The sequence below is a fragment of the Gavialis gangeticus genome, unplaced genomic scaffold (assembly GCF_001723915.1).
Source record: "Gavialis gangeticus isolate Ggan-Ray unplaced genomic scaffold, GavGan_comp1, whole genome shotgun sequence".
Taxonomy (NCBI): domain Eukaryota; kingdom Metazoa; phylum Chordata; order Crocodylia; family Gavialidae; genus Gavialis; species Gavialis gangeticus.
Genome location: NW_017729018.1, coordinates 6,584,173 through 6,610,796, shown reverse-complemented (window position 1 = coordinate 6,610,796; position 26,624 = coordinate 6,584,173). Strand labels below are relative to the sequence as shown.

The following is a 26,624-nucleotide window of genomic DNA, read 5'->3' as shown; positions in this document are numbered from 1 at the left end:
CACGTGGCTTCAGACCAGGGCAATTATAACCATCTTTGTCGTGTGTGTGTGTGTGTGTGTGTGTGTGTGTGTGTGTGTGTTCTCCTCTCTGTGTGTATGCGTGTCTGCATCTCTTTGCTGCAAAGGTAGCTGGAGCTCTTGGGTGTTGTGCCTACCCCTTCCCACCTCTCCACAAACCATCTTACTCAAATTGAGGGGCTCTTTCAGCCCCAGGTTAGTTATGGGGTATGGACTGGCTCCTGTTGCATTTCCATTGGGGATGGTCACCTGCCTGCTTGCAGTGAGGATGCAGGTTAACCTAACCCCCGCAAGTAGTAACGGTCCTCCAGTGTCTTCCCACACTGCCCCCTGGTCATGCAGGAAGATAGCTTACTGGGAAAGGAGCACAGAGCAGAGCAGCTGACTGCAGCTGCGCCCCGGGAGTCCTAGTGCCACACATGGTAGTATACAGCCCCGGCGAGGATGCTGCAACTCAGCTGTGCATGTTGCTCCAGGCTCAAGGGCCAATACCCTGAATTCACTCTGCAGGGAAGACTTGCTGCGTGCATGTCCATGTCCGCCTCTCTTGGTCTGACTATACCCCACATGAGCTGAGCCTCAATTCTTCTCCAAGTCAGTGGTGCTAGGATGCAGGGCATTTTGTGTGCTCATTTTGGTGACAGGCAGGACTGGGGACCCAGAGCTCTGGCTTGTGGCAGTACGAGTGCATGCTCCCTGGCTTGCACTCAAGGTTCAGGCTGCCTAAATATAGGTTTATCCCTGTCTCATAGCACAGCTTTAGTTAAATGTGGGCGGGGGGGTGTAACTTGCTCCTACTGCCCTTGGAATGAGCTAATTACAATCAATGAGCGTATTCCAGCAGTCCTTGTCAGGACAAGCCCTGGGAGCTGCTGGGAGGCCCTGGGAAGCTGCTTATGGCATCTTGCATTTGGGGGAAACTGAGGCACAGAGGAGCCTACCTTGTGTTCCTAGGGCAGGCAGGCAGGCTCCCTCCCCCCACCCCTGCACTCACCACTAGGTTGTATTCATTCAGCCTGCCACTTGTGTCACTCATGTGGTCATCCACAAGGGAACTGCCCTCTCATGCCGCCTTGGCCCCACCTAGGCCAACAGCAGCCATATTGGAGGAGACCCTTAAAATCAAGTTGTGCCCAGCTGTGCAGTGTGGTGTAGGTAGGACTGAGCTGTGCTTGGTTGGGACCCAGTCACGTTCCCACCTTGCACTTCTGTCTTCCTCGTACACAGTTGCTTGGCGCAGGAATGGGCTCTGCTCTCTGTTTGTACAGCACTTGGCGCCATGACTGGGCTCCAGGATGATTGATAACAGCACAAGGTCAGCTTCAAGCCAGCGTTTCAACTGTTGTTTGGTCCCATGGACACTGCCTCGGTAAGTCTCTGCTCCCCTGTGGCACCAGCTCCAGTTGAGTTCAGTTGCTTGATGAAATTAGATTGGGGTGGAGGAGGGAGGGCTTGCGAAAGGGACTTGTTCCCCTTCAAAACGTGCCAGCTCCTTTCCATGCGTCAGCTTTGGATTAGCTGCGCCAGCTCATTCCCCCAGCCCTGTGCAAAAGGGAGCTACAAACCCCTTAGATAGGATCACCTGACTCCCCGCACCTTGCTATATGAAAAGCACTGGGGCCCCAGGGAGCTGGTCCCTCTTTTCCCCATTCCCCAAGGCCTGGAGCTGTTCCACTCCCGTGTTCAAAGAGTTACTTCCCAGGGCCGTCCTCGTGGATTTCCATCCATCCCCCAGCCCCTCTTTTGCACAAAGCAGCTCCCCCCACCCCGCCAGATCAGAGTGTGCATTTCAGTTTCCAGATCGAGAATGACCTCATAAAGCTTTTCCCTTTCTGCCATATTATACCAGATTAGGGTTCCCAGGAGAAAAGGCTTGGCTGCTACCCAGAATAATATGGGATCCTACTCTATTATGGGATTAATGCCAGGGGTAGAGCGAGGGGGAGAGAGCTCCTTCTGCTCCTGTAAAACTGAGCGGGGCTGCTTGCCTTGGGAGAGGGGGCTGCAGCCTGGGGACATGTGTTCCACAATGGAGACCCTTGCCCTTGGAGCGAAGGGCATCTCCTTCTGGAGCTTTTGATGGAGGAACAAGGAGCTGCTCCAAAGCATGTCCGGGTCTCCACCTAGAGAGGGAGCACTTGCTGTGCTGGGCGTTACACAGATTTGCCGGGGACTCCTATGCAGTGCGTCTGTGGGGCAACAACGGCTTTGGCTTTTCCTTCCGCTGTGAATCCTAGCCAGTGGCTGGGATGCAAGCTGGGCTACCTGTGCAAAAGGAGTAATCCACTCTGCTGCAACTCGTAGCAGGCTGGTACTGTCCCTGGGGCTGCGACTGGGGAAGACGTGTCCGTGTGCACTTAGCCAGCGTGTTCCTGGTGCATTCTGGGATTCCCCGGGGATTCATCACAGCCGCTCAGCCCTGTCTGGGGCACTGAACTGTGATGGTGGGGGGAAGGGGGAGCCAGCTGGTCTTGTTCAGCTTGCTGCCCTGCCAGAGGGCTGGACCCCATCCCTTGGCTTGTAGCTTAGTACAAGGTCTTGCCCCAGGTGGAGAAAGCAATATTGCAAAGCACTTGGAGAGCTGGCAGGGAGTATACGTAGGGAATGCAAGGGGTTTACCCCTTCCAGCAAGGAAGCAGTTGAGGCTCTGTTTCCAGGGGAGTTTTCCTTTCCCAGGATGTCACATTTAGCTGTGGCTCTGTGGGCACAGACCACAGGATAGAAGTCAACCTCTGATCTGGATTGTAGTAGCCCTTCATGGCCCTTGGAGATGGGGAGGCATTGTGCTAGTCACTGGGACAGACATTGTATAAACCAGTTTAACCCAGACCAGTTAAGGCTGACACTACATTCAACCAGGTTTATCTCAAACCATTTTCAAACTGGTTTACGTGCACTGAATGTCTGTTCTATTACAACTTTAAACCAGTTTCTGATCACTTAAACCAGTTTACGTGTAGTGTCTGTCTCTAGCCTGTGTGCACAGCGATCTGGTGCCACCCTCTGTACGACAGATACCTCCCACCCCAAGGAGCCTTGTCCTTGTAGACAGGCTGGACAAAGGGCAGGAGATGACCCAGGTGAAATGATTCCTCCAGGTCACCTTGCAGGTCAGGGGCAGAACCGGACTCAAGCCAGCTATGCCGATTCCCAGCCCAATGTCCTGGCCTCCAAACCACCCCTACCACAGAGCTCTGAATCCAGGGGTAACTAGGGCAGGGCTCAGACAGCAGCCTGCCTTAAAACAGCGGAAGAGCATCTCCTAAGAGGTCTCTCCAGCCCTTAGGGTAGCTGGACATGGGGCTGAGAGGGAAATTGCCTTGCTGCTGCAGCCCATGGTAGCCAGTTGAATGATTGGGGGAGTTTGGGGATGTGGACCCTTATGGCATAAAACCAGCAAATCCAGCATCCAGTGGGCAGTGCTGGAGAGGCCAGATGGGGTCACACAAAGATTCAGTCCTGGATTGACAGAGAAGAATACAACCCCCCACCTCCCCAGGGTGCAACACCTTTGGCGGAGAACCACAGGCAGCAAATTAAAAAGCCCTCCACCAGGCCTTGGAGTATAGTTTTAGGAGTCAGGACATTGGTTCACATAAGCCAGATCCAGCCGGCACCCTGCAAAAGTCACACTGGAGGGAACACACAACACTGGGCACGGCCAAAACCTGGGGTACAGGCCGGGCTATGGTTCCACAGCCAAATCTGAGTAGGTGCCAATCCTATCGGCTCTCTCTGCCTCAGTTTCCCCCGCTGAGAAATGGGTGAGGCATTGGGCTAGCTCACCACCCCGAGAAGCATTGATGCTATTGCAGGCTCTTGCCTCAGTGCTGGAGCTGATTGGAAATTTTCCCACAAGAGTTTTTTTTCCTTGGAATTTGCTGATTTCCTCAAGATGCCGATCAACCCATCTCTGCAGATTTCAGCCATGTTCCTCTGGAGCCCTGGGGGGCGTTCTGCGGGAAACGCATCCTGTGTCCTGCCAGCTTCCCCACCAGGCTCCCCTGCCGCCCAGACTTGGTGGCTCCAAGGCAGTCCCTCCGAGGCTGCCCCAGCCCCGGGGCTCCAGCCCCTGTTACAGCAGACATCCAAACTGTCAGCTTTTGTTCCAAATCAGAACAACCCGAACGTCAGCGCAGCACAAGCCCTCGGCAGGCTGGAGGCTCCCTCCGCCCCTGCTTCATGCCAAGCCTGATTTATTGGTTAAACAGGGAATTTGGGCCAGAGACCAAAATAAAGTTGTTCCTCCACCCAACATGGCTCCATTCCTAAAGGCATTTCCCTCCCCTCTCTCAGCCCTTGCTCCAGCCCCTCACTGGCCCGGAGGCTGCTACTCCATGCCTTCCTCGCTTCCCAGGCTATCTGCTCGTCATCATCACCCAGTAGAAGGCTTTTTTCCCTGCTGTGGAAGAGAGGCAGCAGTTCTCCCTCTCCGCTAAGCTCTGGCTGATGTTCAGCTAGAGCAAGTGTTTCTCTGGCCCTCCCCTCCCCAGTACATCCACTGGGAGGCAGCTGACTGAGTGGAGATGGTCCCAGTCTCACCTAGGACTACCCCACGCCCCCGGCAGGTGGTACTGCTTCTGCTCTGCAGCTCATCCCCATGACTTCTCTTGCCTTTGTCCCGTTAAATTCCTCTGCCCCTTTGCTTTTTCTGACTCTGGGACTGTTGCACACTGGTTTCTGGCTGCTGATCCATTGAGTTGGTTGTGTGACATTGTCACCAGAGAAGCAGTAATGGTAGGGCTCCGGGGCTGTTGTACCATCCGCTCCATTCTACAGATAGAGACACTGCAGCAGAGAGGGAGCAAGCCATTTACCCACAGCTCCACAGGCAATTCGGGCCAGTGGTGGGAATTGAGCCCGCGTCTCCCATGATCTGGACCAGACCTTAAAACACCCTCTGTCCGCCTGTGCAGAGAACCGGAAATGTTGCCAACAGGAGAAATCATTTGTGCCCTGTCTGGGCTTCCTAATTTAATTCCGCAGGCCCTCTCCAGCCCGAACTCTGAACTGGGAGGCGGCAAGATGCTTTCCTGGAGGTCCAATCAAACACGGACCCTACTAGGCTTTCATTCTCTAAGGAAACTGAAACAAGCCCCCCAAATCCAAACCCAGGCCTGCTCCCTCCCTGGTGGCTCGTACCACCACCTGCCCTTGAGGTGATGCCCTGGCAGACAGACAGGTTGACTGAGCTCTCAGAGGTGGGGCCAGCACCATTAATGTCTGGAGCTGAAAAACGATGATCAACGTAGCGACAGGAATTATTTCACTGCTGAGTGCTGTAGCAGGAAGCTTCAGCCCTCCTGGGATCGTGGACGGAGCCTGGACTGCTCCTGCTTCACTTCCTCGGTATTTAATGCTACAATTAATGTCCTGCAGACTCCTGCAAGAGCCCCCCCTTTCCCCCTTAATGGCAGTGCTGCCTGTAGGAAGATCCTGACGCCAGCAGCATGGGGGCCTTTGGGGCCAAAGACAAGGTGCCCACCTCTGCCCTCAGCAAACATGCATTTCTTTTTAATGCCCACCCAAAGCTTTGGTTTGTAAAGGTTTTCTCTTAAACATACAACAGAACTGTGGGAATCTTAGTATATCTGCCTTGCAAGGACACTGGGCTGAGCTGACTTAGCTCAGATTTATACCTGTGCCTTTGAGGGCTCTCGTGCTTTCAGACCTGATGTGTATTCCACTCTGTCACCCTTTCCAGTACACAGAATCCTTGCCCAGTCACGTAAAATGCATCTCCAGCTGGATCGCCATGCTACGCACATGCACTCAAGAATAGCTCTGTCATTATGTGTGATCACGATTATTATATTGTTCCGAAGACTAAAAATAACATCAGCTGCTCTCTCCTCCTGCTGCTCCATCCTTCTTCGGAGTATTTTGGCTCTGGGTGTCCTCAGCTGCAGAGTGCTCATATGTGCGCCCTCAGGCAGGCATCCGGCAGAAGGGCAGCTATCCAGGACTGTTGGCCCGCTGCCTGGAGGTGATATGGAAATAGACCCAGCCTGTCATTTCTTCCATCTACCGCGTGCATGATTGGAAACACTGAAGGCGGAACCACATATCCGAAGAGCCAGCTCGCCACAGAGCTAGCAGCGGGAGAGAGTCCCACTATGCCAGCGGCTCTGGCATGTGTCTCCTTCTCTGCAGATCCAGATGCAGCCAGGCCCATGTATTAGAACGGCACAAGTTGGTTGCTAACCTATGCAGACAGTTCAATGTACACAGTATTGCAGCACGAAAACACACCAATGATTTCTGAGAGCCCTGAAGGTCAGGGTTAGCAGTCTATGTGAGCTCTTTACATCTAAAATTTAAAAAAAATCAGCGCTCTACACCCTTCAAGACCTTTAACTGATAAGCAACAGTGAACCAAGGTTCACAGCATCAGCACTTGTTGATTTTTTGGGTCACTGACAGCACAGTCCAGCCTTGTGCTTTTCTTCAAATTTTTAAACCCCCAACTCTTGTGGTACTCACTCCCTAGGAAGTAACCAGAGTCCCAGGGCAAGCTGCCCGAGGCTTTTGGATGCACTGGGAGACTGAATCCCATCATTAGAGAATAAGGGGAACCGACTTCTCAGGCTGCTCAGAGAAATGCAGAGATGTTTTGCATTTCAACCTCAGAGGACAGTGGAAATAATCTGATTGCTCCTTGTCTAGTTTCCTTATGCTGGAGTCCTGTGTCATGTCTCTGAAGGCAGGGAGATTCCCCTGGATTCCCTCAGCTGAGGTTCCTGCCCTTTTTTCCTCCGGAAGAAGCAGGAAGCTCAGCCCCGAGAGATCTGCGTGCCTGGCCTGTGCCTTCACCCCAGCATGGAGTACCCCCGGGGCACTGGCACAACACTGCCTGGCATTCACCTGTCAGCTGCTGACCCCAGTGCTCTGCTCAAGCCTGGGTGCTCTAGGTTGCATGAACCCTCTGGTTTTCGAGCAGGACAGGCTATGCAGCACACCGTGCTTCAGGCTTGCCCCTCTCCTGCACACAGACCTTGCAACACACGGAAGAAGTAAGGGGGTGATTCCTCCAAGGCAGCTGATCCTCCCCCTTCCCTTTGGGTCAGGGAGATTCATGCACTGCCCGGCTCTGTCCGGACTTGGACTCTGGCCTCTCCCCCATTTCCTGAGGTGAAGTCAGTATCCTTATCCCCATGTCCCAGATGAGAAAGTCGAAGCCCATAGAGGGGAAATGTCTTGCCCAAGGTGATGCTGTGAGTCTGTGGCAGATCTGGGAACAGAGCTCATGAGTCCTGTCTCCTGGTGGTTGCTCTAAGCCAAGAAGCCAGGATTCCCACATCCCCCCACAGCAGATTTGATCAGCTGGCACTGATCAAAGAGGCCTGATCAGCTGCTCTCAGTGGAGGGGATTCCTGGGGCTGCTGCAGGAAAGAAGAACTCCTTGTTCACACAGAGCAACAGACCATGCCATCTCCCCCCAGCAAAGTGGCTTTGGGGCTTTACACCTCTGAGTCAAACCCAGCCCAATCCAGCACAGGAAGTATATCCAGGTTTCACCTGAAGCACAGGCAGCTCTGTTACTTAAGGAATATAGGAGCACATCCCTTTACCCTCACACTTAAACTTCAGTGCTTTGCTGGATCAGGTCTCTCAGGAGCCCCCTACTCTATGGGAAGCGGTGTCCCACGCCTGGCCCTGCCACTGCCTCCAGCAGGAAGGGACCCGTCTGCCTGCCTTTGTAATCCTGACTCCAGACGGGGCCAGAAGCAGGTGCTGAGGGGCCACAGGCAGCAGGTACCGGCAGAAACGGTGGAAGCCGAGCGGCTCTGGCTGAGCCAGAGGCTCCTCTTTGCAGCTTTTCTTTCACCATGAGGAGTCTCCTCCGCCCTGGCAGCCAGAGGGATGTTTGGATTGTTCCCTTCTGGCCTGGACAGGTGTGGAAATGAGTCTCTGCCCCACACGCTGGGCAAAGCATTCAGCCTGCCTGCTCGAGCTGCATATGAGCAGTGATAATGGCCTTGGCTTTCAAAGCCAGGTGCCTAAATCTGTTTGGCAGCCCAAGTTTGAAAGCTGGCTAAGGGCAGCTCTTGCAAGGACCATTCTAATCTTCTGCACCTGGATTTGATCTCATAGGCCAGAGGAAGCTGTAAGAGAGGAGCAGCTTGAGACTGGGGGGATGGAGAGAGCCTAGGACAGGGTGGGCAAAATGCATCCTGCGGGCCGGATGCGGCCCGCCAGCATATTCTATCCAGCCTGTGGGGCCCCTAAAAAATTTAGAAAATTAATATTTATCTGCCCCTGGCTGCCTGTCATGCAGCCCTCAATGGCTTGCCAAAACTCAGTATGCGGCCCTCCACCCAAAATAACTGTCCGCCCCTCGCCTAGGAGCTTGTCTGGCTGCTCTCTCTTCCCTTTAAACCCTTTTCTTTGACTATACTAAACAAATGTTCCCTCTTAACTGAATCAATTTAAAATTACCCTGTTAAACCAGTTCAGACCTTGTTTAAAACAGCATAACTCAATTTGCCCCTATACTGTGCCCCTTACTCAGAGCTTCCACTGAGGCCTGTGGAGGAGCAGCTGATCATTGCCATGGGATTGCAAGCAGGGCTTTGCAGTTCTTCGGTGCCCAGCAGTCCACGCCTGCTGGTTTTCACACTCACTCCCTGGAGTTGACACCCAGCACCTGTGCAGAGAGACGGGCTGCCCTGGGCTTAAAAAGTAATAGCTGAGCATTGGTGATACGAGCAGTCTTTCATCTCTATCTCAACAACTCTACTGCAGCCCACTGATGGAGGATTGCTGTCCTCTGACAACACTGTGAACATAAATATGGAAGCCTTTGTTCAGGTCCCCTTGGGACCACTTTTTCCTTCCCAGACAGCTGGGCAGGCTCAGCAGAAGGGTTGAGGGCTGAACTCATGTTCCCAGAAATAAGGGCTCCTTAGCTGGCCTGGGACATGGTAGCAGGGCAATATACCATATCTGGGAGACAGGCTGACTAGCCAGGGAATAGCCTGAGGACAGCTTACCCTGCTGCCAGCTAAGGACAGAAGATCAGCTTTCATCCCAGGGAACAATAATGTGCAGGAGAGCCCGAACCCTACGTGCCCACCAGTTCCTTAACACAGCATTGCTGCTTCAACCGCCTGAAGTCTCCAGAGGCTCTGTGTAACCCCTGAGCTCCTTCACACACCCTTCAGCACTCGAGTACCTCAGGCCAGACCATCAGCTGGTGTAAAAGAGGGTAGATCTGTTCAGTTGGATGCTGTTCCTGCAGCCCTGGATCTGGCCTTTTGACTTCCCATGCCTGGAAGTGGCCTTTGTTACTGGGCTGCAGCACTTTGCTCTGGGCCACACATGCAAATCTCTCCCTGCTGTTTGCCGCTGAGTTCTTTGTGGTTACTCCTGACTTGCATCAGCATAGGCAAGCACAGCATCAGGCCCAAATGAGCAGGGTCCTGCAGGGAGGATCTCACCAGGGTCTCCTTCTGAATCCTCCCAGAACTGTTTGCAGTTGAACACATGGATCTCAGCCTCCTCCATCATCTACAGACCCACCAATGATTCCCCTATTTACTGTCATACTCCTATGGAGGGACGGCCACCGCCAACAGTTGCTGATGCCAGAGGAAGGGGGAAATGGGGGTGTAGGCTGATTGTGCATAATGGAAGTCACATTCCTGCCAAGAAAGAGCAAGCGCCCCTGTTTAAACACAAAGGAGGAGGGCAGGCCCCTAGCAGAGGGGGAGGGGGGCAGTGAGTGCCATTGGGGTGGCTGGAGCATTTCTCCCCTCCCTAGGGTGGCTGATTAAGGCTGCTTCTGCAGAGCTGTGTGTGCCCGAGGGGGATTTGCTGCCTGGCATTACTGTCAGGGGAAGATGCTGTCATGTGCAGGAGTCAGCGCTGTCCTCCCATTTAATAAGGGGATTGTGTGAAAGGGGATCAGCTAAGACAAAGGAGCTGCACAAGGCTCAGCAGAAAAAAAGCCCTCAGTGGCTGTAAGGAGAGAGCAGCCGTGGAGCTGCCAGATTCAGAGTCACTCGCTGCACAGCTGAGAGCAACATGAAGTCAACTGTGTCCTGCACAGCCCTGCAGTGAATGGGTCCCTTGTACCACGTCCAGCTCAATGGGCCACATCCCCCCACCCCCGCCAGCTCTGCTGATGCATTTTGTTCCTAAGAGGCAGCCCTGCCAACCATCCTAGCCCGACACCTCCGCCCTCCCCCATGATGCCAGCCCTTCTTCTATCATACCGCCCTGCTGAAGTGCCTTCTCCCCAGCCTACAGCCCCCTGCTCCACACAGCCTGGCTGATACACCTCAGTCCTGATCCCCAGCCCTCCCTCACTAGCCCGGTCATCGGGTTTGTGGATGGATCTGGGTTGCAGCCTGCAGCACCCCTGGCTATTCTGGTCTGGACCCACCCCAGCTCTGCTCTCTGACACCCCTGCAAGGCCCCCGGTTCACCACCTAGCCCTGATGTCTCTGGGACAAACACTTAGCATGTTACTTGGAGCTATGTGGACACAAGGTGTTCTTAGAACCGTGCTGGAAAGGTCTCATTAGTGTGACTCACAAGGGACCCCCAGCTGCAAGATGGGAAAACTGAGGCATGGATCCCTACAAGGCACTGAGTGCCTTTCAGGGAGCAGCCACTGATTTGCTGCATCTTCTAGCTGGCAGGGAGCTCCCAGCCGTGCAGGGCCTGGAGAGGGGACAGCTCTCAGCCCCTCCACTGGTGCAGGATCCATCCCCCGAATAGCACCAGTGTGGCAGGGAGCTTGCCCTCTCCTTGCAATTTGGGACAGCAGTGCCACCTCGTGGCCAACAGGCAGCAAGAGGGGAAAAGTGGAAGTTTCAAGATGGCTGCTTTGGGGGCCAGAGGTTGGGGGGCGCGGGGGGGGGAGGGTGTTACTGCTGATTCATTTATGTTCCAGCGAGTAGTAAATCTGAAAGAGATGGTATTTTGAAGCCTGCGACTATTTGTGAATTTGGGCAGATCTAGTCCCTAGTTTCAGCCCAAACCCGAGACGTTTCCCAGAGTCACGTGGCTTCTTTCAACAGGTGTAAAACAAGCCTTTGCTGTGGTTTCCAAAATGCATGTTTGGTTTCTGTATTGTTCAACGTTTAATCCTCGAATGGGAAACCAAACTGTTTACTGGTGAGTCAGACCAACTGCTTTGGGGGACCCAAAACTAACGCTTGTTTTTGGCCAGAAGTCTGTTTGCCCCGAATCAAAAGATGCTTCTTCTTTTGTTAGGCCACTGAATCAAAATATGCCTTATTCACCAGCCACTGAAGCCACCGGGCTCTCTCTGAAATGACGTTGCGGCCTGGCGCCCTCCATATTGCACGGGCTGTCTGATGGAGCCCTGTCCCGTTTCACTTGTATGCTCAGACCAGTCTCATCGGATCAGACTAGCAGACTTGGACTTAGGACTCCTGGGTTTGACTCCCGGCTCTGCCAGCAATTCACACGACCTTGGGTAAAGTCACCGCCACTCTCTTGGTCGTTGGCATAAAAGTTGACATCTGCTTCCAAGCCATTGAGGCCCTCAGCAAGGATGAGCTGGGGCCATCCATTGCTGCCCCAATGTTTGGTCACCTAATGCTGCTTTGCTTTGGTGTCCTCTCACCTGGTCCTTGCTGCTGTGAGGCCCAGCTCGGCCTGTGTTGGCTCCAAGAACCCTGTTCTCCCAGTGTTAGCCTCTTCCAACTACCAGGCCATGAGCTTCAGGAAGACAGACCTAGAGACACGGCAGGTAAAAAACCCTGCTAAAGTGACCTCCCCATGGTCACCCAGCATGTTCATGGCAGGGCTAGGACTGGAGCCTGGAGGTCCCCTGTGCACTTAACTCTGGTGGACACCAGCTTCTCCTGACATTGCAGCACCATCAGTTAAGGTGAGACCCATAGATATGGTGGGAGCCCATTCAGGTTCTTACGCTGGTGCCTATCACCACAGCCGCTAGCAATAGTGAAGGATGAACACTTCCAGTGTCCCAGGCCAAGATGAATCACTACCTTTCCCCACCAACCTGCTGATTTTCAGGGCAGGAAGCAAAATAACAGGGCCAAAAATAGTGTTTGCTGGTGTGAGTCAGTATAGGTCTAAAGGAGTCAGTCGTATTGTGTTGATGTGTGCAAGTGTGGGTTGGGTTGTCGCCTCCACTGCCCCTTTCATGCTGGCAAGAGTCAATGGTGCAGACACCAGCAGACTGGCAGCTACTCGAGCACATGGTAAATGTGTGGAGCAGAGAGTCTGAGGAGCTGTTAAGTGCTGGAGAGTGGGAGTGGGGGGTGCTGAGAGCTAGAGAGCGTGGGGGAAAGCGGGGGAAGCGGAGGGCTGGAGGGTGGGAGTGCAAAGTGCTGCGGGATGCTGCTAGCACCCCTCTCAGATCAGCACTTGAATGCTCCCCGGATGCCCTGCTCTAGTTATGCTACTGCCAGGGAGTCCGAGCCCCCGTCTCCCATGATGACTGTCTGTGCACGCAGGGTCCCAGATTAGTCCTATCCATTCAGTCAGCGAAACACACGGCCAGAGCCATTTTAAACCCTTCTGTGTGCCCATTTCCTCTTTCAGCAGTCACCTGTCACCCCTGATGCTACTGCCCCAGGTCTCACCTCAGTTTCTTTCAGACACAGGAATCCTTAATTGCATTAGCATGTGGTTGGGAAGTGGAAAATGACCCTGGAAGTGGGCCCAGGAGGGGTTAACCTGCTGCTGCCATAGCTCTGGTTGGGGACAATTTGGAGGACAATTTGGAGTGAGGATTTAAGACCAGGACATGGAGCACATGTGTTTTCAATCATTATAACAGTCCAAGGCCCTGGAGTGTACTAATACTCAGAGTCTGGGGTCGACTGAGATGCCTTGCAGGTGACAGCTGTGTCTAGCCCACAGTGCTATGAAACAGGAGAGATGAGCCTGACATTTTAAGGCAGAAAGCTATTAGCCAGCAAGATATTAGACATTTACTTGCTGGAGAAGAAAAAGAGAAGCCTGAAACTCTGCTGTCTCATACTGTATGCAGGGGAGCGAGTGCGTGTGAAGCTGCCAGATCAGCATGTGATATTTTACACCTTTTTCTTGGTGTAAGTGAAGACACAACATGAAGGCAGCAGAATCAGGCCCTGCCTATTTCCCCCTACCCCTGATGTGTTTGAGACTGCTTGGCTCGGCTCTATGGAAAATGCTCGCGGGAAATTCTTATGCCAGGTTATTGCAGGGGCTGCAGCGGATGCCAGAGAAAGCTTATCCAGTGCCAGCCCCTTCACCAAGGGCTGCAGGACAAAATTGAGATGCAGTCACATCTGCTTCTCAGGCTGTACCAGAAAGCAAGCCAGCATTGCTTTGTTTTTTTACAGAAATCCCCGCTAGAGGGCAGACGTACAATCCCACATCCACCCTAGGTGATGACTGATGAGGAATTTGTCAGTGGAGAAGCTACCTCTAGTAGTATGAGCCATGCAGTACAGGTCCTGATATAAGTATCTTCAAAATATAGATCCTGGGCTTTGGTATGGCGTCATCTCTTTTATGTGGCCCCTTTCCTCCCTCTCCATTCAAACCTGGCTGAGCAGAGACTTTTAGGAAGTTCTCTGCCTGCAATAAAGACCTTTGGCTAAAACAAACCTGACCTTGAGCTTTGGGGGTTGAGGTGAACGGTTGCAGGTTAGGACTGAGGGGCCAAAGGCCAGAATATGGGGGGAGGCTGTACAGGGTGAGGGTCCCAGACCGGAGTCAGATATTGAGTATTAAAGGAAGAATCTTCTGAGTCTGAGTATCTGGAGCTCCGGGGCTCGGTGAAGAGCCGTGGCACCTTCTGCCTCTTGCTCACTGCTCTGCATGCAGCTTCAGCTTCCAGTGGAAAGTGTGAAACAAGGGCAGTAGCACTGCTCAAGGACACCTGTCCACTGTCACTCCTGGTTGGGGCATTAGGCTCCAGTGGGAAGCTGGCCTTCACCGCAGATTCCAGACTCCCTGCTTTTTGTATGGGGAAGAAATGGATGCCATTGTTTAGTTTGTCCCCCAAAGCTGCAGACTGCTTCTTCGGACACATTCCCTCCTGCTCGCTGCGCCTGCACTAGCAGAAAATGTTGGGCTGGGCTCTGGGGTCAACAGGTTAGGGCATTACAGGGCTCCGACGGGCATCAAACCAAAAGTGGGCCATACACCCACAGGTGGCTCTGAACCAGATCTGCCAGGAACGGCTGAGAGGAGAAACCCCCAGAACACAGCTGAGGTCCCTGCAGCAAGTCACTGCAACCAGGACAGAGAACGATGGGCCTTTACTGTGCAATAAGAGAAACCACGAGTGGGGCCAGGATTCCCATCTGGCCCTGATCTCTCTGTGCGGGGGCTCAAATGCTATTTGTGAGTAATGAGCTGTCCCGAAATCCCACTTCACCTTGAAACCCCATGATGCCATAGCCCAGCAAGGCAGGGCTGCCAGGGCTCAACCTGATAATGGGGAGGTTGCCTGTTCTATGGCTATGCTGAAGAAAAACTGAGTTTCTTGCAGCTTGAACTGATAGAAAAGCTTCTTCAGCCTGGTTGCTCTGCGAACTGCTGTTCCAACCCATGTTGGAACATGGGTTGGAACAGCATGTTACTCTCCTGCTGGGCTGATTTACTGACCACCACTGGTGGAAGTAAAAAAGATGGTTCACTTATAGTCCAGTTCTTGGACCCACTAAGGAAGGCAGCACAAAATGACTTCAAGGCAGCTGGAAATGGCTGGTAGGCACTTATATCTGCTGGTGAAAATCTGGGTGTGGACAGTAGTGATGGGTCCTGTGCTGGTACGTGATGACTGGGAAGCTTATGCTGAGCTGGGCCTACTCACAAAAGTTAAAATACAAAATATTGATGACAATTGCATAGTGCAAGGGGGTATGTAAGTTTGCAGCTGGACCTTCTGAAAAGAAATAATGAGGCATCACTTCCAGCTTACCTAACTATACCTACGATGATTTTAAGTAGGCTCCTATGTGTCTGGTATGTGACTGTGTGAAATGTCTCTCCTTGATTAACGATTATAGTAAATGATTTCTTTTCACAATTAATGCATGTTTATGTGCAGGAAGAGACATTCTCCATGGGGTTTTGATAGGTGTCTCCTCCTGATTTACTTTTGCTTTGCTTCAGTGGTTCTCCTGAACTTCCAAGGACAACTCCTCGAAACTTTGTGTTTTTCCTGGTTGTTAAATCAGTTTCTTGATACGTTCCAGCTCAGTAGAGATTGATAACCTCCTATTATTGAGGAAGGCCATTCAATCAAAATTGGGACTTTCTGATAACCAATAATGAACAGTTTGGTAACAGGCTTTTCCTGTTAATTATTGCTCGGGTTTCTCTCTTGATTTACACAACTACAGGAACGCTTTGAAGATGCTGAGCGAAAGGGCATAAAAGAAGAATGAAGCAGATAACAGGGCATGCTTGAAGAATGAGAAATCATTCTGACAAGAACCGCTAGTGCGCCCGGCTGATCTTCTGGTGAACGGATCCATGCCTTGAGAAGTTGACAAAACCAAGGCTGCCTCTTTGCCTGCATTGGTGAGATACTATCACTTTTACAGCTAAATATACTGGACTGTGCTTTGCTTTAGGTTCATTATTTAGGGAATAGTTGTAGTAAATAAAGCCTTTCCGTCATTTATCGAATGAGTTGTCATGTCAATCCTTTATACGCTAGTCCTGAATCCCATCTCATGACTTAATATATGGCAGCGTTTGGACATGGGGAGTGGAAGAAGCCAGATTTAGAGGCAGACCTCCACTGTGCCCCCTCCTGCAGTTCTTGGAGGCTAGAGGGCTTTGGGTCTGCCAAGGCCAGGCATCTCTTTTAAGCCGCTCCCTCTCCTCTACTTTAAGGGAGAAATCTGTCATGTTCCATGTACTGATGTCATCAACTGGCTTGTTTTCCCCTACATGTCCCATCCAAGGGGCTGTCATCCTGCTTCATTGCTGTTATAGGCTGAAGTGGCTTGTGCCTTTCCTTAGTTCTCAACACAAGACTGGAGAGTCCTGGGTCTGTTATACTCCATTGCAAATGGAGCTTGTGCCAGCAGGGAGCTTGTATGAGGATGGTATGGTCTACTCTGGCCTCTCCCTCTTCAGAACATCCCATCTTCAGGGCAGAGACTTCAGCCTTGAACTGAATGAGTGGAGGCTCATGCAGCCCTTTGGTGTCTCCCTGGCTATAGCAGCTTCGCAAGAGCAAAGCAATTCAATTAGCAGTGGGGTTAGCTCATTACTCTGTTGTGCACCCGATGAAAGCGAGATATGAGATCATGAACCAATATTCCTAGAGTGACTCAGTGAGTCAGCAGCAGACCTGGGATCAGGACCCACAAGTTCTGACTCCCAGTTACATGCTGTAATTACTAGAGAAGCCTGCCTGCAGGAGCTGGGAGCAGCACAGGCTTCTCTGACTCCCCATCCCACGCTGTAATCAATGAAGACCTAATTTTGGCGATAGCCCAGCAAACAAAATGCTGAGCAGTATAAAAATCTGGCTGCTTGTTTTAGTGTCTGTATGGCAGCCACATGTCTGAAATTCTGGCGCTGAGCACTTGAAAATCTGCCCACCCACACCCCTGATTTCTGCTGGTAAAGTCACAAAAGCTGTCTCATGATGCCTGAGGAGCACAATGCCAAATGCATGAACCTCCCCACTGCATCTTGACCTTGGGCCTGGGATGCTGAATTATACAATTCTTTTATCCATATTTTGCTCTTACACCTTTCATCAGGTGACCTTTAATCCTTTCACCTGCAAAAAAACCTGTCCCTCTGAGATATGTCAACATTTCTTCCACTCTGAAGACAAACTCATGCTGCTGTAGAGTGTGACCTCCCCTCCTGACAAAGCCCTTTTCAAACCACAGGCCCTTGTTCTCTCTTTCAAAGCTCAGTTCCCTTTATATTGGCTGGGACAGGGGTGACATTATTTATAACAAGAAATCAGTTTTGTAAAGGTCATCTCTGTGTGTACTGGAGCAGTTTAGCAAGTGATTGTTTGTTCAGAGAAATTAAACTGCACCCTGGCACCCTTTTCCTTATGTAAATGATCCTTCCCCACCCAAGATAAGGGCCTGTATAGCTTTCTGCAAAAATTGAGCCTGCTCCAGCGAGTAATGGTTGAAGAAGTAGGCTGTCACGAGGAACAAAATGCTTTCAACATGTTTGTTCCTTACTAATATGTACTGAGCCATATCAGATCTCATTTACACTGGTGTAGGGTTGGAGTATCTTGAAGAGCTAAGTCTTTGCTTCTGTCCCCTTTAGGATGAGAACCTATTGCACAGTCTCTTGCAGACCAGCAAATCTGTGTCTATTCCTGTACGACTCATAAAAATGGAGATGGGCTTAGCCATGCAACAACCCAAGGGGGCCAGTTCTTTCTCTGCTGTTAGGCACTGTGGCTCATGCATGTGTCCCTTTGTGGTTCTACCTCTTGGTCTCCAGGCCTCAGTTTCTTCATGTGCAGGAGATGACGCCTCCCCAGTTTATAGCAGTATTAGATAAAACTAAGGTAGCAGATGGTAGTTGAGAGTTTGGGTGCAGCAGACCCTAGGGATGCAGATATACCGGGGTGGGCAAAATACGGCCCAAGGGCCAGATCCAGCCCACCAGGCCATTCTATGTGGCCCCAGGGGCCCCTAAAAAATTTAGAAAATGTAACGTTTATTTGCTTCTGGCTGCCTGTCAAAGATGACAGGAGCCTATGGCAGTAGGACACAAGGGAAGCCGGCAGCAGGACCCAGCAGCAAGGCCCATCTAGCTCTGCCCCCCAAACAGAAGCCCCTGCCTAGCGGAGGCCTCTGGCCTGGGACCATGGGGCTGTTCCTGCTTCCTTGTGCCGGAGAGGGAAATGTGGCCCTCGACAGATTGCCAAAACTTGGTAAGTGGCCCTCCGCCCAAAATAATTGCCCACCACTGAGATAGACTATCCCCAAGCAGCAGGCAAGTTCAATATGACCTGCATCACCCCAGGTCTCATGGCAAACAATTACCAAGCCAACTGTGTGAAGCAGAGAGACAAGGGGGGTTTACCTATCACCCCCTTCAGACAGACATCATTCAGTCCAACCACAGGCAAATCCCCAGGAACAAAACAAAAGGAGAGGAGTCTCAAAAGCTGGCCTACCTTCCACAGAGAATTGCTTTGCTCAAGGAGGGGCTCCGACAGACAGCAGCCACTCAAACCAGCAGCAGTCCTATACCTGTCATGCCTTTCTTCAGGGGGACTCTGACTGTCTGACAGTTCCTTGGCCCAGCTGTAGGTCTGCTCTCCTCAGCCAAGTCCTACTTGCACTATTTCCTCTTTTAACCCTTCTATCCAAGCCTGACACCTGTGTAACAGCAGCATGTCTGCCTGAGCCCACAGGAGTTAATGAAACTCTCTTTGGTTAGTGCTAGGTCCCATCACCTCTTCTCTTCTAGTTTGCATACTACGCTCCTCACTGTAATACCCGAGCACCTTCCAGTACCGGGTAAGCTGTGAGACTAACATCTGCCACGTGTCAACTGCCTCAGAGAGTTGGACACTCACTGTTCCTAGAAGCAGCAGACTTTTAGAAATTAACCATGTCATGGTGATCATACAACACATTTTTCAATAGGGCCTATCAAAGGAATTAGGCACTGGACCAGCAAAGCACTTAAGGATGTGTGTATCTCTAAGCAGGGGAGCAATCCTATTGTCTGCCATGGGTCTGCTTGCATTGCTAAAGTTGCTCACATGTTTAAGTGGTTTGTTGGATGACAGCCCTAATGCAGCTTTTGTGGAAGATCACATTTTGACCTTCAGTCCTAATATTGCTGCTTTCATGTTCTTTCCTGCACATCAGGTTACGTGGGGATATCAATTTACATAACTGATAAAGTCATCTGGTCCATTTTAAGCTAGACTGGAGAAAGGTCCAGATAGGAAAGTATAGAGAATCATTTTGAAACGGATGAACAGAGGGATTATACGGGACTATGGGTCAAAACATGGGGAAAACTATAGCAGAAGCTATATCTATTCCCCTCCTCTCCCCGCTTCTAAATCAAAATAGCAACATTTGAAATATTGCAAACCAATCCAACTGGGACCTCATCAGCCTTTTCTTATGTGAATTTCTTAGTTCTAATTTATCTGATCCTTTGTTTTAATAAATCATATATGAATTATTTGCTCAAACTACTTAGTTAACTGAGTGGTAGTGTCGGAGTGATGTTATATGTGTGATAGTTCAAGCAATATGCAAGAGGCCAGGATAATTTGCCTCTTGCAGTTAACTGATCGTTATTTATTTATTGGTTAAAGACTGGTGTTTAATTTAAATTAAAGCTAAGATCCAATCTGATCTTCAAGGTGGAATTTTCATACTACATACACAATATAAGATATGGCCTTGAACCAAAAGATGGAGGCCATATGTTCTTGAACTTGGGAAAGAAACTGGATTAGGATCTAAATGCACTAACTCAGGCCCATCTCTATCAGAAAATTAATGGTTTATAATTGTCATGCTTTTGATGTTCCCATTATCCTGAGAAATAGAAAACCAGGGCTCATTATGCATTTGGTATCTTTTTTCCACTGAGTTATAACAGCAAGACTTAGAGTCTTCCTACAAATGCTGAATTGCTCATACTGGAACCTGTAACTGAAATATGAAAAGGATGGGAGGGAGGTGAGAGGAGATACTGTACTGACATTAATGCTTTGCATTTATCTCCAGAGAATGCTTGCTAGAAAGTTATGTCAGCAAAATCAGAAGGTGACGTTATTTATAACATAACATCGGCGCTAACATTAGATAGGTACAATGTGACCCAGAGCTGCGAAGGGGAAGGTCCTTGGATGTTGACAAATAACAATGATTACAGTTAGGATTAGCATCTTAATTAAGGCTGTTCCCAAGCAGATTTTAAGCCCTCCAAAGTTTGGAGATGGAGGGCTCTAAGATTTTGGTTCTGGCTCTCATCTTCAGAATGGGCTGAAGCAAATAGGAAAGTCCATGGCCCAATTCTGACAGGACCCAAATCCCCTAGGTCCTCAGAGTTTGGGGCATTTGAAACCCAGATTGAGTTCTGCACCTAAATTGTGTAGTCTGCAGTTTATATGTTTAACTGTGATCTACACAACCAAAGAAACACTGGGTCCATTTTAGTCCCATCATTGTTAAATATTAGGAATAGCAGGAATGGATTTTTGGGGCTGGTATCTTTCACTGGACCAGCTGTACAGTTAGCACAGACTTAGAAACCCTTTTGAATACAATGCATTCTTCTTCAGGTCACATTCTTAAGGAATGTGAATTCTGATTTTCCTCAAGCAATGGTTCTCAGCATTTCTGAACTTGAGCCACCCCTCACTGGACTTGAAGCACCCCACTATAACTTTTGTGAATTGAGTGAATTTCAAAAACTAATTTACAGATTACAGGGCTTACCTCCTTGCAGAGGGATCTGGCAGTGAAGGGGAGGATCATCCAGGCAGGGACAAGCCTGAGCCTGTGCTTATATGCTTAATTATCTGCTTATCTCTTAACACCTCACTTATCTCCTCACACCTCACAGCACCCTTTAAAACATCTAGTCGCACCTGGTTGAGAAGCACCATCCTAGAGGATTCACTACAGATTCTCTTCCAACCAAGAGCCTTCACAATCCTCCAAGGCTTGTTCCTCACCCATTCAAATAAATATGAGCTTTTCTTTTGACTTGAAAGGGGGTAAGAGTAATCCTTTACTGGGAGAGGGGTTGCCAAATATACAGCCCATGGGACTGTAGGTCCATCTAGCCCAGTCTCCTGTGTCAACAGCAGCAAAGAAGAGATGCTCAAAGGGAGAGTGAAATGTAAACTCCATTGCTATACAGGAAATAAGCAGAATTCAACTCCCCGCCTGACATCTGACAGCTTCAGGGAAGAAACCTGCTAGAGCTTTGTCCCTGCCTAACCTGCATATTCACACAGCAACTTTTTTAAAAAATGGTCTTTGAAAGCCAGGGGAACCACACCATCCTTTACCTCCCCTGTGCAAGATGAAGTTTCTTTTCTACCTGGGAGAACTTTTACCCTCTGCCTGACGAAGGATGTTTGGACCCAAAAGCTTGCAAAGAATTTTTTTTTTGCTACTATTTAGTTGCTCTAATAAAAGATATCACCTTTAGCCCGAGAGTTTTGTCTGCATCTGACTACAGGTTTTTCCCATTGTTCCTCTCTCAGTTGCAGCCTCCAGCATTTAGGGTCTAGGAAGTTATGATTCAGAGGTCATACCCATCAATGGCGACTAATGCCCCTTTCCTCCAAGAATGCGCCCAAGTCCATATAGAATCTGGCTCAATGGTCAACTTCTACCACATCTGATGGCAATGGGTTCCCCCCTTTAATGACACGCTGGGTGGAAAAATGTCTGCCTTGTGTTCTTTTTAAATGGACTGCTTCCTCTTCTGTGTTGTGATTCTTTGCTCGTCTTGGGAGAGAATCAATTTTAAATCCCTATGAATTTTCTCTTCACTGTTACATTTGCGAAGTGATTACTCTCCTTTATTCAGAACTGGGGAGGCCGTATCTGGAGTCCTGTACCCAGTTTTGGGCCCCCCACTGCAAAAAGCATGTGGACAAATTGGAGCGAGTCCAGCAGAGGGCAACAAAAATGTTTTAGGGGCCTTGGGGATATGACTTCTGAGGAGAGGCTGAGGGAACTAGGCTTATTTAGTTCGGAGAAGAAAAGACTGAAGGGGGATTTAATAGCAGCCTTCAGCTCCCTGAAGGAGAGATCCAAATTGGATGGATCTGGACTGTTCTGTGGTGGCAGATGACAGAACAAGGAGCAACAGGATCAAGTTGCAGCAAAGGAGATTTAGGTTGGATATTAGGAAAAAACTCTCTCACTAGGAAAGTGAAACACTGGAAAGGTGATGGGAGTCTCCGTCTTTGGAGGTTTTGAAGACCCGGCTACACAAAGCCTTGTCTGGGATGATGTAGTTGGGACTGGTCCTGCTTTGAGCAGGGGGCTGGACCAGATGTGACCTCCTGACATCTCTTCCAGCTCTTTTTCTATGAGTCCATGTGAGAAGCCAGTATTGCCCAAGCTTTTCCTCAGATGACCCCATTTATGACCCCTTCACTCCCAACCCACTGCCCCATCTGCTGATGTTGCCACCAAATTCAGGGTCATGACCCCCAGTTTGGGAACTTTTTTTTTTTTTTTTTTTTTTTTTTTTTTTTTTTTTTTTTTTTTTTTTTAAGAATTTTTTCATATTCCAGGGCAAATCAAGCCCAAATCCGTGAGGCTGTCCAGAGCCATAAGCGGCCCTACTACCGGCAAACAGCTTCCACCCCGACCTGGGGCTTCAGATATTTCCAAAATCTTTTGGCAGACATCCTACATGCAGGCCCTAGCTTGGAAGGAAGCCACTGTTGTAAGCCCCTCATGCCCCCTTCCAGTAGCTCTGTTCCCAAGGGAACAGGCCCAGCCCTGCCTGTCTCTCCTCAGGAAGCGCCTGGGAAGCGCTCCTGCTTCTTAGGGCCCTTCCCTAGCTCTCCCATCCCCGTGCCGAGGAGGACGCGCTACCCTCACATCTGCACGATAACGCTGCCCCGCAGCTGTAGCTTCGCGCCACAACCCTGGTGCCGACCCCCCTCAGCAGCTACGTAAGCTAGGGCGTTCCTCCAAGCGATCACGTGCCCCCCCCCCCGCAGGCGCCGGCAACCACGTGACGCGTGAAGCCAGATTTCTGAGGGGGCGGGGCTACGAGCCAGAGGGAACAGTTACGCCTACCCACGTAGAAAAGAGGCGGGGCTAGAAGGCGAGGGGGCGGGGCTAGGGCGCAGGGGGTGGAGGCCGGCTAAGAGGCTGACAGGGCAAGGGCGGAGTGGGCGTGGCCAGATCTGGGGGCGGGGCTGAGGCCTCAGCTGACCGGCCGCCATTTTGTCGGGTTTCGGAGGCCGAGCGGAGCTTGCAGCCACCGTTAGCGGTTCTCCCCGCCGCTTTCTGCTTCCCCACTACCCTGCGGGCTCGGGCCGTCTGGCGGCGTCCGGGATGTGAGCGCTCCGCCTGCAGACACCCGACAGCAGCAACCCCCGGCCGGGTCCGGCTCTCCCCCCCCGCCCGAGCGCAGGCCCCGCCGCCGCCGCGATGGCGCTGAAGATGGTGAAGGGTAGCATCGACCGCATGTTCGACAAAAACCTGCAGGACCTGGTGCGCGGCATCCGCAACCACAAGGAGGACGAGGTGAGCCGGGGCCGGGGCCGTCTCCGGCTCCTCTGCAGCCTGTGCCTGGAGGCCTCAGCCCCCCACCACCCCCCTCCGGCGGGTGCGGGAAAAGGGACGTTGGCGGGGAAGGTGCAGGCCGCGGTGGAGAGGAGGAAGGGAGCAGAAGGCCGTGGTGAGGGGGGGAGCCTTGTCTGCGGGAGACCCCCAGGACTGCGTGTGGTGGGGAGGTGGGCGCCTGACGGAAATAGGTTCAGATGTAATTAAACTGCTTCCGTCGTATCCCCTCGCTGTAGTCCCCTGTATCTCCTGTCCGTCGGTTTATTTAAGATGAAAAGGACTTGGATGTCACCACTCAATAGTTTCTAGTGGATTATTGATGAGCCGTCTCGGGGGGACCCCGACGGAAAGCCAGTAACGAGGCACGGAGGACGGGCTTATCTGAGAAGAAAATGGTCCGGTCGAACTGTGGGGGCCAGGATGCCGAGGAAGCTGCTCGAGTCTAAATGTAGCTTTAGAAAGTTTCTTGTGAAGCATTTCCCTGAGTGACTGTGCGTGAACGAGCATCTTGCTGGGGAGCTTGGGATGTCCCGGAGCAGCAGGAGGAAGGCAGAAGTGTATCATTGTAACATCAGGATTGAATGAAATCTCAAGGTGGTCTCAGCTGTGGGAAAGCTGTCGCTTATACGCAGTCAAATCATAGGTTGTGTTCATAAATCATATGTTTTGGTTGGGAAAAGTACAGCTGGGTTGTGTGTGATATTGTTAAATCGCTGCTGCTGTCAGGATGAAAGGCGGTATACCTGTCCATAAACGTTTGACTTTCAGATAGCTTCAGAATTGATTGTCATGCGCTGATACGTTACAATACAAGACGGTGTCTACCGGAGGTGTATACCTCTGAATATTTCCATTTCATAATGCAGTTTAAAGGCTGTTTGGTATTGATTTGATGGTGTAGGAAGATATAGTTGGGGTCTTTTTGCAGGGCCCCTCACAGCAAAACAACCAGCAACCTCTTGGATTTAATTAAACCAATAGCATTCATTAAATCATTTCAAAAGTATATTTCAAAGCGTGTCATGTGAACACTTACCTCCTTACTATGCTGGTGCAGTTCATCATAGAAACTGTAGAAAATTAGGGTTGGTGGTCACAACCCCGTGCTCAAAGCAGGACCAGTCCCAACTACATCATCCCAGCCAAGGCTTTGTCAGTCTGGGCCTTAAAAACCGCCAGGGATGGAGATGCCACCACCTCTCTAGGTAATGTGTTCCAGTGTTTAACCATCTTCCTAGTGAGAAGTTTTTCCTAATATCCAACCTAAAACTCCCTTGCTGCAACTTAAGCCCATTGCTCCTTGGTTTGTCATCTGTCACCCCTGAAAACAGTCTAGCTCCAATTCTTTGACCCATTGTTATTCCATCCAAAACTGGAGATAGACAAGCACCTGCTATATAATTCTGTGTGCATTTCAATGTCCTAGTATATAGTTAGGCCCAGTAAGGTACTGAGCACTGTATACTATATATGCTGTGTACATTTTTCTCTTAGTTCTGGGGGGATAGTCTGAAAGCTCCTAGGATTCTGATGCTGCCCCTAGGCCAGTGATTCTCAACCAGGGTGTTGCAGATTCTGTGGTGCTGTGCAATATTAGCACCGTTAGACGTGCAGATGCCTACATCTTATGCACCAGATAAACCCAGAGATTTCAGATATGAATCCACACTGTCAGAAACATCCTGATCTGTTGTGATCTTCTGAGTTCTTTGCAGCAGAAATGTTTCTTTTTTTCTGGACTCAAGAAACAAGTGAAAGTTAAGAGCTGGCATTTTCCAAGGGGAGCCTTATGTTTAAAAAAAAAAGTCAGGAAACACTGCCCTAGGACTTTATGGCAGGACTGAGTATTGTTTTCAGTTCTGAAATAAATATTTGGCACTGGCATCTGTGTGTTCAGTATAAAGCCACATATGTTGTATGGATGCGTGATCAGTTGAATTGTGCGTTTGTTAATGGTGCTGTATTTCTTTGTGTATACTCCATAATATATGCTTCCTTTGGACACCATTAAAGGTGCTACATAATCATTCAGTGACCCCGGGCTGAACAATGCAAAGTATTTTGTCTTCCTTCTCCCACTTCAGGTGACTTTTAGAACAGTTTTACCCAAAGCTAAATGGGGCTTAAATGCTAGGGACTGAAATAGTTTCACAACTGGCAGTGATATATATGAGTGATTTTTTATTTATTTATTTATTTATTTATTTATTTTCCTTCAGTGTTTAGGTGACAATGCAATATAATCTAAATGTAATAATAGTAGCCATGAAGGCTCTTCTTTTATTTATAAAGTTTTAGGAAGTATCTCTGAGACACTGATAAGTCTAGTGGTAAATCATAAGACTGTCTTGTCTCAAAACTCCTAGTCTAAAGGTCAGATTGAAGGTTTAATCTCTCCAAACCACCAGACGTTTACAAAAATGGATTTGTTAGTAATAAACACGAACACATTCTTTGTTGGTGGCAGTCATTGTATTTGCTGTTTGATAACATTTAGCTTTATAAATATAGGTAATTTCTTGGCCTTGTCTAGGATTTTTTCCATCTAACATTTTTCATCACTCGTCTTCTGACTGTTGCTGCTATTTAAGGGCAGAACTGGTAGGATATGTTAGCAAAAGTCTTTATGTACAAAAAGTAAGGAAGTATTTTAAAATGGCTCTTCCTTCTTTCTTTGTGCAGGTTTGTCTAATGTCAGGCTGTCTGTACTAATCATAATGCATGGGACCGTTACACTTTCTTTACTAAAATACTGCTGGACAAAACTCCCTAGAAATGGGGATCACTAGGTCTTGCTCTGGGGGGGACTGAAGAGATTTCTTCATGGTTTTACATCATGCTTTGGAAAGACTAGAGCTTAGGCATCCAGGTCTCTTGGAACATCATTGGGAGTTAATTGCCTGCATCAAACAAGCTTCAAAAATCTCAGTCATAACTTAAGCCCCTATTTGTGCTGGGAGTAGGACTGTACTAGTAGCAACCACGTCCGAAAAGAGTTGTTAGGCAGTGACTCCTTTCAAAAATGTCTAGCAAGTATAACTTCATCATTCAACATAAGAGATCTTTCGATTTGTTGTCCTGCTTGCTAAAGCTGTTTTATTTTTAGAAGCCAGTTTCATGGGTTTCATACAGTATTTTGAACTAAGTATGCCCTGCTCGGTTATTTGGGCTTTACTTATCTCATTACTTTTCAGTGAGATGCAAAACTTGGGAGAACTGACAAATGCTGGCTGTCCCCCTGAGCAGACTTCTCACTGCTTTGAGCAGGAACATGAAAGTGCTTCTGTTAGAATTGGAAGGTTTTCAGAGCTTAGATTCCCTCTGCCTTCATTGTATAGCATTAATGATTGGCGTCACGTTATT

General features: G+C 49.9%; 1 protein-coding gene across 2 annotated transcripts in view; it reads left to right on the top strand.

Moving 5' to 3' along the window:
• Window positions 1–22,920: 22,920 nt before the first annotated feature.
• The window catches only part of AP3D1 (adaptor related protein complex 3 delta 1 subunit), an 89,539-nt gene continuing 85,835 nt past the window's right edge, over window positions 22,921–26,624 (top strand). For both annotated transcript variants that reach the window (XR_002096631.1, XM_019513320.1), the window contains exon 1: window positions 22,921–23,222. Coding sequence is in view for 1 of the 2 variants with exons in the window: in XM_019513320.1 (XP_019368865.1) it covers window positions 23,127–23,222 (96 nt within the window). In the remaining variant the exon portion in view is untranslated. The remainder of the gene's footprint in view (window positions 23,223–26,624) is intronic.